Source organism: Anoplopoma fimbria, chromosome 11 (assembly GCF_027596085.1).
Source record: "Anoplopoma fimbria isolate UVic2021 breed Golden Eagle Sablefish chromosome 11, Afim_UVic_2022, whole genome shotgun sequence".
In the NCBI taxonomy this organism is placed as follows: domain Eukaryota; kingdom Metazoa; phylum Chordata; class Actinopteri; order Perciformes; family Anoplopomatidae; genus Anoplopoma; species Anoplopoma fimbria.
The window spans coordinates 18,857,312-18,869,228 of NC_072459.1; the positions used below are offsets into that span (position 1 = coordinate 18,857,312).

At 40.0% G+C, this 11,917-nt stretch overlaps 1 protein-coding gene across 1 annotated transcript; it reads left to right on the forward strand.

Moving 5' to 3' along the window:
- The first annotated feature begins 793 nt into the window (after positions 1 to 793).
- On the forward strand, positions 794 to 11,917 carry aoc2 (amine oxidase copper containing 2). The gene is made up of 6 exons (XM_054608093.1): positions 794 to 1,947; positions 2,348 to 2,773; positions 5,391 to 5,509; positions 7,936 to 8,102; positions 8,613 to 8,745; positions 8,866 to 11,917. The coding sequence occupies exons 1-6, from the start codon at positions 804 to 806 to the stop codon at positions 9,148 to 9,150; spliced, it is 2,274 nt and encodes a 757-aa protein (XP_054464068.1). The 5' UTR covers positions 794 to 803; the 3' UTR covers positions 9,151 to 11,917.

The following is an 11,917-nucleotide window of genomic DNA, read 5'->3' on the forward strand; positions in this document are numbered from 1 at the left end:
CCCCCGGGCGCTTCATTGCAGCCCACTGCTCCTCCGGGATGGGTTAAATGCAGAGAAATAATTTCCCCATTGTGGGACTAATAAAGGATTGATTATTATTATTATTATTATTATTATTATTATTATAATTATAATCCAGTAATATAGTATATATAATTCTGAATGAGCCATTCTGCATGAGTCATTTTACTTTTGCTACTTCAATTCAGTTTAAAATTCAGTTTATTTTGTAAAGACCCAGAATCACAAATGACACATTTGCCTCAGAGGGCTTTACAATCTGTGCACATGCGACATCCTCTGTCCTTCCCTCACATGCACAGGAAAAACTCCCTTTAAAAAACCCCTTTAACAGGGAGAAAAAGGAAGAAACCTCTGGGAGAACGACAGAGGAGGGATCCTTCTCCCAGGATGGACAGAATGCAATAGATGTCATGTGTACAGAATGAGCAGCATAACAGTTCTTAGATACAACACATTCAATGTATATGACATAAATGATTCATATAATAAGACTACTTATAATAACAGCAGCAATTATTACAGTAGAATTATAGCCATGAAAATAGGGATACTTACAATTGGAATTCTAAAACTTTTCTACTAAAGACTTTGAATGCAATATATTTAATTATAACAGAGTATCAGTACACTGTGGTATTTCTAATTTTACTTAAGTAAAAGATCTGGAATACCCCCCCCCCCCCCCCCCCCCAAAGGGAAAGGGTTGTGGTTGTGGTTATGAAGAGAGGGGTGCGGGACGGTGCTCATTCTGCGCCTCCCTTTGCCCAAGCCCGCGCGTAATGGTAGAGAGAAGGATGAACTCTCTGGCCAAATGGGCGCTCGTCGTCTTCGTCCTCGTCTCCATCGTCCTCAACATCGTCCTCATCAGCATCCACTCCAGCAGGGCGCCCAAATGCTCAGCCCGGCGCCTCCACCCTCTGAGGGGCAAACACGACGAGCGCAGCCTGGCGTTCGCCGACCTCTCCCGGGAGGAGTACCTGCAGGTCCAGCAGTACCTGCTCAAACAGAAAGAACTGGACATATCCACCAACCAGATCACCCAGCCGTCGGATAATTTCTTGTTCTTAATGGAGCTGTCCCTGCCCAAGAAGGCGGACGCGTTGGCTTACTTGGATGGGAACGGAAAGAACCCGATCAGAGAGGCGACGGCGGTGGTCTTCCACGGCAAACTCGGCTGCATCAGGGAGTACGTCGTGGGGCCCCTTCCCAACCCAAAATACCACAAGGATGTCACCATGGAGAGGTACAAGACGGATCTCCCCATCACTGCGCGCACGGTCACCATCGGGGAATACGCCTTGCTTTTCAAGCTTCTGGAGGAGGTGTACTCGAAGCTGGAGAAGCTGATGAAAGAGAGCTTCCACGTGGGTCTGGACAAGAACCTGAACGCGTTCGAGCAGATGCCCCGCGGACTCCGATCTGGGGAAAGAAAGACCTGGATCTCTTTGTTCAGGGACGTTCAAGGCATGTACATCCACCCGGTGGGCTTCGAGGTGCAGGTGAACCACCGGAGCCTGAACGCGTCCGACTGGAGAGTGGAGCGGCTGCTTTATAACGGCCAATACTTCAACACCGTGGAGGAACTTCGACAGAAATACGACGAGGGGTCTGTTAAGAAAATAGTTTACAAGGAGTCGCCGGACTACGGGTCGCTGAAACCGAGGAAGAAGCCTCTGCAGATCGGCCCGCAGCTGTTTTACGCAGAGGGGAAGCGCTACAGCATCAGCAACAACCACGTCCTGTACCTGGACTGGAGCTTCGCCTTCGGGCTCAGCTCTCTCACGGGCATGCGGGTGTTCGACGTGCGTTTCAAAGGCGAGAGGATCATCTACGAGCTGAGCGTGCAGGAGGCCATGTCGGTGTACGGCTCGGTGACTCCCGGGATGATCCTGACCAAGTTTCTGGACTCGAGCATCGGGATAGGTAGGAAAAGAAATAATAATAATAATAATAATAATATATATGTTTGGATACGTTACGGAATAGTATGTATATATAATGTGTATATATATATATATATATATATATATATATATATATATATATGTATATTTATTAATAAATGAAAATGTTAATAATTATTATGACTAAGGAATGTTAATTTCAATGAATTACGGAGAAGGGATGGGATTAAATAAGTGTAAACTTCTTCCCACCCCTTTTCGAACATGTTACAATTATCAAGTATTTATCATTTATGTATCGAATTATGCTTTCTATTTTGTTTAACATCAATAATTTGTGTATGATATATATTTTTTGTTTTCTTTTACATGTTCGAAATAAATTTAAATCAAATCAAATCAAAAAAAAAAAAAAATAGGTCGCTTTGCGCACGAACTGGTCCGCGGCGTGGATTGCCCCTACGAGGCCGCCTACGTGGACACGTACCGCTACATCGACGTCCCGGCCCCGGTCAGGTTCAGGAACTCGATCTGCGTGTTTGAGCACAACATGGGTCAGCCCCTGCGGAGGCACTTTTCGGACTTTTTCCACAACAGCTACGGGGGGATGGTGAACAGCGCCCTGGTTTTCAGGACGATTACGGCCATTGGGAACTATGACTACATGTGGGATTTCATCTTCTACCAGAGTGGATCCGTGGAGGCCAAGGTGCACGCTACCGGCTACATCTCCTCTTCCTACCTGGTGGACGGCAGCCTGAGATACGGGCACCAGGTGGCGGAGAACGTGCTGGGGAACATCCACACCCACTTTATCAACTTCAAGGTGGACCTGGATGTGCTGGGTGAGTGGCGGAAGTACACTTCTGCATTATACACTTACTTATAATTATTATATTCCTTTATTGATCCCCATGGGGGAAATTCAAGTGTTGCAGCAGCTCAACTACACAGACACAGACAATAAATACACATACTATACAACTACACAGACACAGACAATAAATACACATACTATACAACTACACAGACAATAAATACACATACTATACAACTACACAGACAATAAATACACATACTATACAACTACACAGACAATAAATACACATACTATACAACTACACAGACAATAAATACACATACTATACAACTACACAGACACAGACAATAAATACAGACACTAAATACTACAACTACACAGACAATAAATACATACTATACAACTACAGACAATAAATACACATACTATACAACAGACAATAAATACACATACTATACAACTACACAGACAATAAATACACATACTATACAACTACACAGACAATAAATACACATACTATACAACTACACAGACAATAAATACACATACTATACAACTACACAGACAATAAATACACATACTATACAACTACACAGACAATAAATACACATACTATACTATACAACTACACAGACAATAAATACACATACTATACAACTACACAGACAATAAATACACATACTATACAACTACACAGACAATAAATACACATACTATACAACTACACAGACAATAAATACACATACTATACAACTACACAGACAATAAATACACATACAATACAACTACACAGACAATAAATACACATACAATACAACTACACAGACAATAAATACACATACTATACAACTACACAGACACAGACAATAAATACACATACTATACAACTACACAGACAATAAATACACATACTATACGAAAACAATAATTGCAACAGACAATAAATACACATACTATACAACTACACAGACACAGACAATAAATACACATACTATACAACTACACAGACACAGACAATAAATACACATACTACACAGACACAGACAATAAATACACATACTATACAACTACTATACATACTATACAACTACACAGACACAGACAATAAATACACATACTATACAACTACACAGACACAGACAATAAATACACATACTATACAACAAAAAAATGCGTCTGCTTATAGCACTGTATAATTATAGTTATAGGCAAGCATAAATATTCATGATCAAAATCATCATAACACATTATAAAGCTTTTTATAATGAGTTATAAGATCAAGTATCATCAAACTTCATCTGGGCTCTCACTGACATGTTTTTGCATAGATCATAATGTATTATCATTCCTGATGTTTTAATACATAATCATCTTTTTTTTAAAGAATGCATTATAATGTCGCTATAAGGGGCACACTATGATCCTATTAATTATGAGTGCTTATAGCTGTAATTATACAGTGGTATAAGAAGATTATAATGGATTAAGAAATTATCAAAAATATCAAATATCCTAACAGTAGGTTTTGTGATACTTCTTAGATCCTCAAAAAAACAGCATAGATTTTTGAATAATAGTTTAGGCTACATGCAAATATTAACTTTATTTAATTTGTGCTCTCTTAGTTTATCTGTCCTCTCAAAGTAATGTTTTGATGTTGGACAGACCCATGCAAATGCAGAAGGCAAATTGCAACTTTTAATAATAATAGCTGCAGTGGGTTTCAAGCATCGTGATTCATGGAACCTGTGAGGCAAGAAAGCACAAAGACTCCAGGGAAGAAGCAAAGTCAGTAATGTGCATTTATGGGACATTAATTCATACAGATGAAATGGGAGAGGAGAAGAGAGGTGCTCAGTGTATCCTAGGTAGTCTACCAGCAGTCTAGGCCTATAGCAGCATATCTAGGGGCTGAACCAAGGCAAACCTGAGCCAGCTTGCTTGGTTAAACAGGTTATTATCTAATTTGTTATCTTAATTCACAATCGCTTCCACTAGCAGCTGCCATTTCACCTCCAGCCAACAAACAATTCTACTTGTGGTGGATGAATAGAACCAGCTCACATTGTCTCGCCATCTGGGATTGACTGTCTGACAGGTTGCTCGAACTTAAAATGGCAAGTGCACTTTGCATTTGCCATTTTCAGGGAAACAGCATGAAAGCAAAGAAATGTAATTGTTGATGCCATCCCTTTTCAATTTCACATTTGAATTAACATTACATTATTATCAACCATAAAGCTGGGTAAGTCTTTTAAAATGAAATGTCAATTTTTTTTATTTTAATTGTCAGAGAATCTGCATAAAGTTATATGAAAGTTATATTGCACTTTGTTTTTCAAACTTGAATTAATATTTGAACATTGTTGAATAAAGCAGAGTTGGTCTTTGAAAAGGAAATGTCAAATGGCTTTTCCATTTTTTTTCAAGGATAGCCCATGCTATTGCTATGAATTTGAATTTCAACCCAATTAATGCATACTATGTTAGTAGGAAATGAGAAAGCTACCGTGAGATAAAATTCTATTTTAAGTTACTCTGCCAAATGCTTCCATAGACATGGCTCTACAGGAACATCCAAAGGTTTCAAACCAACAGAAAACAAGTGTTATTACAACATGTCTGCCTCATATCCTCTGCAGGTGTGAAGAATTATTTCCAGACGAAAGACATGGAATATGTCAATGTGTCGCTGCCATGGAAGCCCGATCACTACGCTATGGTCCCTCAGCTGGTGGAGAAGCAACTCACAACAGAACAGGTCAGCCTTCTTTCATTTCCTCTACAATAGTGGCTTGCATTTAATTTACATTTAGAGGAGAGTGTGCAACAAAGGTCATGAACTACATTCAGTGGAAATGTGGGGACAGCATGACACGTTCTCCACACCAGAATGTCTCACAGTTGTTTTTGTTACAATTTATCACTGACGTTAACATAAATTATGTTTACAATGAAGGGGTCTATTCCCAAACACCTTTTTATGAAGCCACGCAATTGTTAACTAACCATAAAAAACATGATTATCTCTAAATACTTGTTTTTTATCCAGGGATTGTAAAAGTAACATGCAATAATTCTAAATTATTCACAATGCTTTTCACCCTTTCATCATCATTCAGATTTACACAACCAATGTGTTTATGATTAAATTGTTTACCAGAGGCACAACTGTTTTCAAGAGCACACAATTGTGTATCTAACCTCTTTATTCTGCTCTCAAAGCACACCAGATTGATGCATATAACTCTTAAATATACAACATTTGGGGAGGATATTCTTGCTTTTTTTTTAACAATATATATCGTCGTTAATATTTAACCCTTTAAGATATACTTTTGAGTTTAAAATAAAGCAATCAATTTGTTACAAGTGTCAACAAATACATATTGCTAAATTAACATATTCGTAATTAACTACAGAAAAGAGAAATTGTTTCTTTTTGCCGAAGCCTACTTATCTGCTCTGTAAATCACATTTCCTGCGTTGACCTTTGAGAAAAAAATGTTTACGTGGAGTCCAGAGGCTGTGTATTACCCAGCCAGTTCCCTTCAGCTGTATGTAGCATTTGGCCTCTTTCAGCTCAAGTTTTACAGCCTGTAAAGTCTCTCACTAATCTTGTTTCCAGCAGCAGGAAGCTGTTCTCAGTGAAAAAGCTGTAAAAGCCACTGTGCACTACCTGCTGAGAACCAAACAGCAGACCGACACAGAGAGAATAGCGGGTGAGGAGCATTTAACTGTTGGTGGAGAACAAAAACAGAGCAAAAAGAGAGAGAATATTGAACTTATCAGGTGGATGGATGTGTAAATAGGCAAATGTTCACTAACACACTCACCATAACAAATTTATACAGTGATCTTAGTGTTGTGTTTGCAAGTTATTCCGCTGTCAGTTAGCAACCAACTCAGCACATTAAACGGCGTCTAAACACACTGGCAAATATTTTCTCTGCCAGTTAAGATGCCAATGTCACACCAACAGTCCATGGCTTGTAAGCTACAGCACAAGTCAGTTTACTTTGTCCCTCTGTTCCCCTGACTCCACTTTCAATCAAACTCAGACACCAACACACTATTTTGGAGGCTGAGAAAAAAAGCAACATTTCTGATATTTCCACAAAGTCCTTTAAATCTTCGATACGATAAATTTAACGATAAATTAAAAAACAAACTTTTATATGATTCTTACTGCATAAAGGGATGACTTATTGTAATATATGTTGGACCTTAATTACATTAATCACAAGGGGAGAAGAGGACTCGAGTCTGCTACTTGAGACTCTACTTGGATCAAGATTTAGGAGTTGTGAGCCATCATTCATCATTACATCAATACGCCATTACATCACACATTCTCACTCTCTTTCTCCTCTCTGACAGCCAGCTGACACACCCACCCATTACACACACAGCTGCAGTGCCCAAATAGCCCCGCCCCCTCTCCCTGACAGTGCTGTCTTCTCGTAACTCATCTCCTGTTGAACCTAATCATTGTCATGTTACAGCCTTCAGTGTTGATGTGTGCAGGTTCCTGCACAGTTTACTAATGAACTGAAAATACATGTACTCTTCAATCTTGATAGGGTCAGGGGTGGCCGATCGGTGTGAGGATCCCGTCATGGGACCTCACAGAGAGGGTGCGCCGACACCCCACTTTGAACTTGAGCTTTCAGGACCCTGTCTCTTTTACCATGCTTTGTGGGTGTTACTGTTTTTTGCAGTTTCATCACCCTTCATATCTTTACAACCACTGTGTTTATGATAAAAGTGTTGGTACTATAGCATACCACTGGAGGGAGGGGAGGCACGGGAGACCCAGAACCAGGACTGCTCAGTGCAGACTAGCTCCCTGCTGAAAGTAAAATGCAAAGGGACTGTGGTACTTGCAAAGACTACCCCCTTTTCCCACTATTAACACTAAATGAAAGTTCCTTCTATTAGCTTTAAAGAGACTTTATTGGTTCTGTTTCATTATTGTGTTAATAATGCAGGATATCAGGCATCCCAAGTCTGTGTAAACATACAACTTATCTAATAGTCCATTTATGACATATTTCTGGCAACCCATGATATACTCATATGTACTGTTTAATGACATTACAATATCTTAGTCCCCCAGAGCTGTGACAACAAAGTGACTCTTGAATCTTGACTGAGGGACTAACGTCTACTGTGACACCCCCACAGGAGGCAGCTCTGCGCTATGACACCAAGACTCCTCGCTACCTCCACATCGCCAGCAACAAGACCAACTGCTGGGGCCACCAGCGCTCCTACAGGCTGCAGGTGTTCAGCTTCACCGGGGACCACCTCCCAGAAAGCGAGCCCGAGGAGAGGGCCATGTCCTGGGCCAGGTGAGACTGGTCAACCGCAACCTCATATTGTTAGAAGTTATTGATCGTGAGCACTTCTTTTGTGAGGCCATCATCCTCCTGTCTCCCACCACCTCCACCGTATCCAGTGGACACCCCAGCACACTGCTGGCCTTCCTGACAAGCTTGTTGAGTCTCTTCTTGTCGGCTGCTGAGATGCTGCTGATCCAGCAGACCACTGCATAAAAAATGGCTGATGCCACCACAGAGTTGAAAAAGGTCCTCAGGAGTGCTCCCTGCACTCCAAAGCACTGCCAGACCTCCTCCCTTCCTCTTACCGCTCTCCGTCGTACTGTCTGCCCGTATGATGCGGAACCAGTGCAGCGTTGGTGTAGTTAGTAATGTTGGCGTTAGACATTACACAATTGTAGCTGCAATCTTGCAATAGGGTTGAAATAACCTATGAGACACAATGCAGCCTTAGATCTTCAGGCCCGGTTCTGCTGGCCACCCAGAGTCAACTCGCTCTGCGACTCTTCTGTCTGTCTGCAGGTATAAGGTTGCCATTACCAAGCATAAGGACTTAGAGCAGACCAGCAGCAGCCTGTACAGTCAAAACAACATCTGGTCTCCAGCCGTGGACTTCAGCAAGTACATTAAAGACAACGAAAGCATCGAGGATGAGGTGTGTTGAGATGGAACACGTGTTTGAAATGAATAGGATAATACAAACACATATGCAAATTTCAATTGAGATAACTTAGCTGAAGGAATTTGAATGATGTGTATGATAATGTGTCTGCAGGACCTGGTTGCCTGGGTGACCACTGGCTTCCTCCACATCCCTCACTCCGAGGACATCCCAAACACGGTAACTGTGGGAAACGGGGGCGGGGTCCTGCTGCGACCCCACAACTACTTTGACGAGGACCCGTCCATCCACTCTGCTGATGGGGTGTACATTGCCCCGGGCAGCGAGGACAACTGTGACAGCAATAGGATGGCCTGCCTTGCTCAAGAGACCTGCAGCCCCGTCCTTGAACCCTTCACCTACCACGGCTATGAAGGAGTCATGAAGTTTGAGGATTGAGTCTGATTTTGTTGTGCACTGCTAGGTGTTAGCCCTTATCAACTCAGAGATGTGCTTGGGTTTATTTGTTGATCCATCAGGAAGCTTGTGTCAATGCTAAAATGTTTATAGAGGCTATTTAGGACAGCACATTATTACTGCTACATGTATGAGATGGTCAAGAAATAGAGTGAAGGAATTTTGCAACATTTTGTAATATGTGCTTACTTGCTGAGGTTCTCAAAGTGCATTGAGAAGATCAATACCACTATCATAATTGTGCGTTAAATACAGAGCTGGAGTTAGGACTTGGTTAGCCTAGCTAAGCATAAATTATTGAAGCAGGGGGAAGCAGCTAGCATTGTGCTTCTTGGAGGAGTTACATACCAGAAATATTTCTTAAACAGCCAGGCAAAGCTTTCCAGAGTTTGTTTTTACTCTGAGCTTGCCAAGTTACCACAAAGACCATATCTGGCAGCCAACACTAGATGATTAAACTTTTTTTTTCATGAAAACAGTGTGACTCCAATAAAACCACAAATTGTAATTTTGGCATTTCTGTTTATTTACCTGTTAAAGAAACAAGTTACACTATCTTAATCAGACAGCTTTATAGGTGCTGGAAATGTTATTCTTTACTTTGTATGGAGCCAGGTAGGCAAGCCCTATTTCCAGCTTTTATGCTAAGCTAGGCTAATCACTTCCTGATTGCAGCTCCATGCTTAACCAAAAGAGACTGGTATCAATCTTTTCTACTTTTGATAAGAAAAGAAATGCGTTTTCCAAAATGCTGAACTCTTCTTTTAAAATAGACCTGTTATTAGCCTATATGACCACAACAAGCTATAGTGAAGAAAATAACTTCATCACTCAGAATAGTCCTCCAAAAAACATAGTTATATTTGAGAAATTCAGCATTACGTTCAATCACTATGTTTGAGTAGTGCAGTAAATAATCTTTACTATCAGCAGTCTAGGACCATAGTGATAAGAAGTGTCATACTACCTTGACCGATGATATTTCTTTACCTTTACAAATTACCTTTAATTTACCTGCGATTAGGTCACTATCGCTTTTCAACTTGGAACACTGAAAAGTCACCCTCATTCATAAGGCTTCTATTATTACATGTTTTTCTAATTGTCAGCAAATTCCATTAGAAGTACGACCCTCGATATGTTCTCCATATCCTCAACCCCAAGCCCATCGGTTCCTACTCTAAACACAAAACTTCTGAAACAATAAAGGGTCAGACGTTTCCTAAAACAGCTGGTCAATGCAGTTTCTAACTTTACTCAAATAAGAGATACTGTTGCATTTGTTTTCACTTGGGTACTACTTTTTGTGGCAGATTAATTCACATTGTAGTAATCTAATATTAGTTAGAGTATTTTTGGCAGCAGCACAGTGTATGTGTGATTAATTCAACACAAACTTCAGTGTGTGTTCAGGGTATTGAAGGAACTTGTCACACAGTGTGACTCATTGGTGTTATTTTAATAAATTGAGCTCTGTGGCCACAGATGAAGAAGATATATAAGACTTGGTATACAGAAACACAACTTTTTTTCAGTAAGACCAGTTCATTGTTTGTTTTGATCTGGATCTTGGATTTGTCGACAAAAATAAATTATAAAATATCACCAGACTTACCCTTTAACTGAACAAAATATATCCCATCAATGCTGTAAAGTGTTAAGCTAATCACATGCAGCAACTGTTCAATACGTGGTAAATATAATTCAAGATATAATTCTGTAAACAAAATAAGGATTAGATTATTGACCTCTAGGGATGGTAATATCAGTCAGTCAATCTACCTCTTTGGTCCAGGCTTAATATCTGAACATTTTAGACGGATTGATGCAACATTTTGTACAGGCATTTAGGGTTCTCAGAGGATGTGTCATAATCATTTTAATGATCCTCTGACTTTTCATCTAGTGTCATCATCAGATCAAAATTGTATTTTGTCATATACTTTTTTAAGGTGGCGCTATGGGGTTGGCAATGTCAGTGTGTCTGGCGTCGCCAAGACGTTTTGGTTCATAGATTGTTGTCCCCAAAGGACGTTTTTTGATCCCCTGACTTTTCCTCTTTGGTTTATGACCAAATATCTGCATGACTAATGGCATATCTATCAGCTGTACCTTATGTTAAGTGCTAATTAGCAAATGTCTTCATACTAATTAGCTTAACTAAGATGGTGAAAATAGTAAACATTATACCTGCTTAGTATTAGCATTGTCAATGTGAGCTTGTTTGCATACTGATCCACTGTGCAGCTTCAAGGAGCTACTAGCATTCCTGTAGACTCTTAGTTTTGCTGTGCCTTTTATTGTATTATCATCAAAGTTAGCAATCCATACTGATTTTGTCTGCTTTCTTATTTTCTTCTTTTTACTTTAGTCATTGCATCAGTTAAATTGAAGAGGTGAATTTATCATTAGGGGAAAAAAACAGGTTAACAGGTATATGTGTTTGGTCAATATGTACCCAAATGGCGACGCAATTCTTTGTTCTTTTAATCTGTGTTTCTTACTTATGAACCACTGTGATATAAACTGTGACATAAACATTGTAAACTGACACTGTACAGCAGTGGTGGCTGGAGACTCCAAAAATTGGGGAGGGCAGGAGGGAAACAAACTATGTCATGTAGTATTAAAGTATTAAAGCATTATCCAGTTTCTTAAAATGTAATTACACTGATAATCATTGGATTTATTATAAAGTGTTACCGAAAATCCAGAGAAACAATTTATGGACTTTAGCACTTTGCTACAA

Bases quoted from the DNA above. Each gene is read 5' to 3' on its own strand.
- aoc2 (XM_054608093.1), top strand. From the start codon at position 804: ATGGTAGAGAGAAGGATGAACTCTCTGGCCAAATGGGCGCTCGTCGTC. The intron at 1,948-2,347 runs GTAGGAAAAGAA...AAAAAAAAATAG, and splicing joins GGACTCGAGCATCGGGATAG to GTCGCTTTGCGCACGAACTG. The intron at 8,746-8,865 runs GTGTGTTGAGAT...ATGTGTCTGCAG, and splicing joins ACGAAAGCATCGAGGATGAG to GACCTGGTTGCCTGGGTGAC.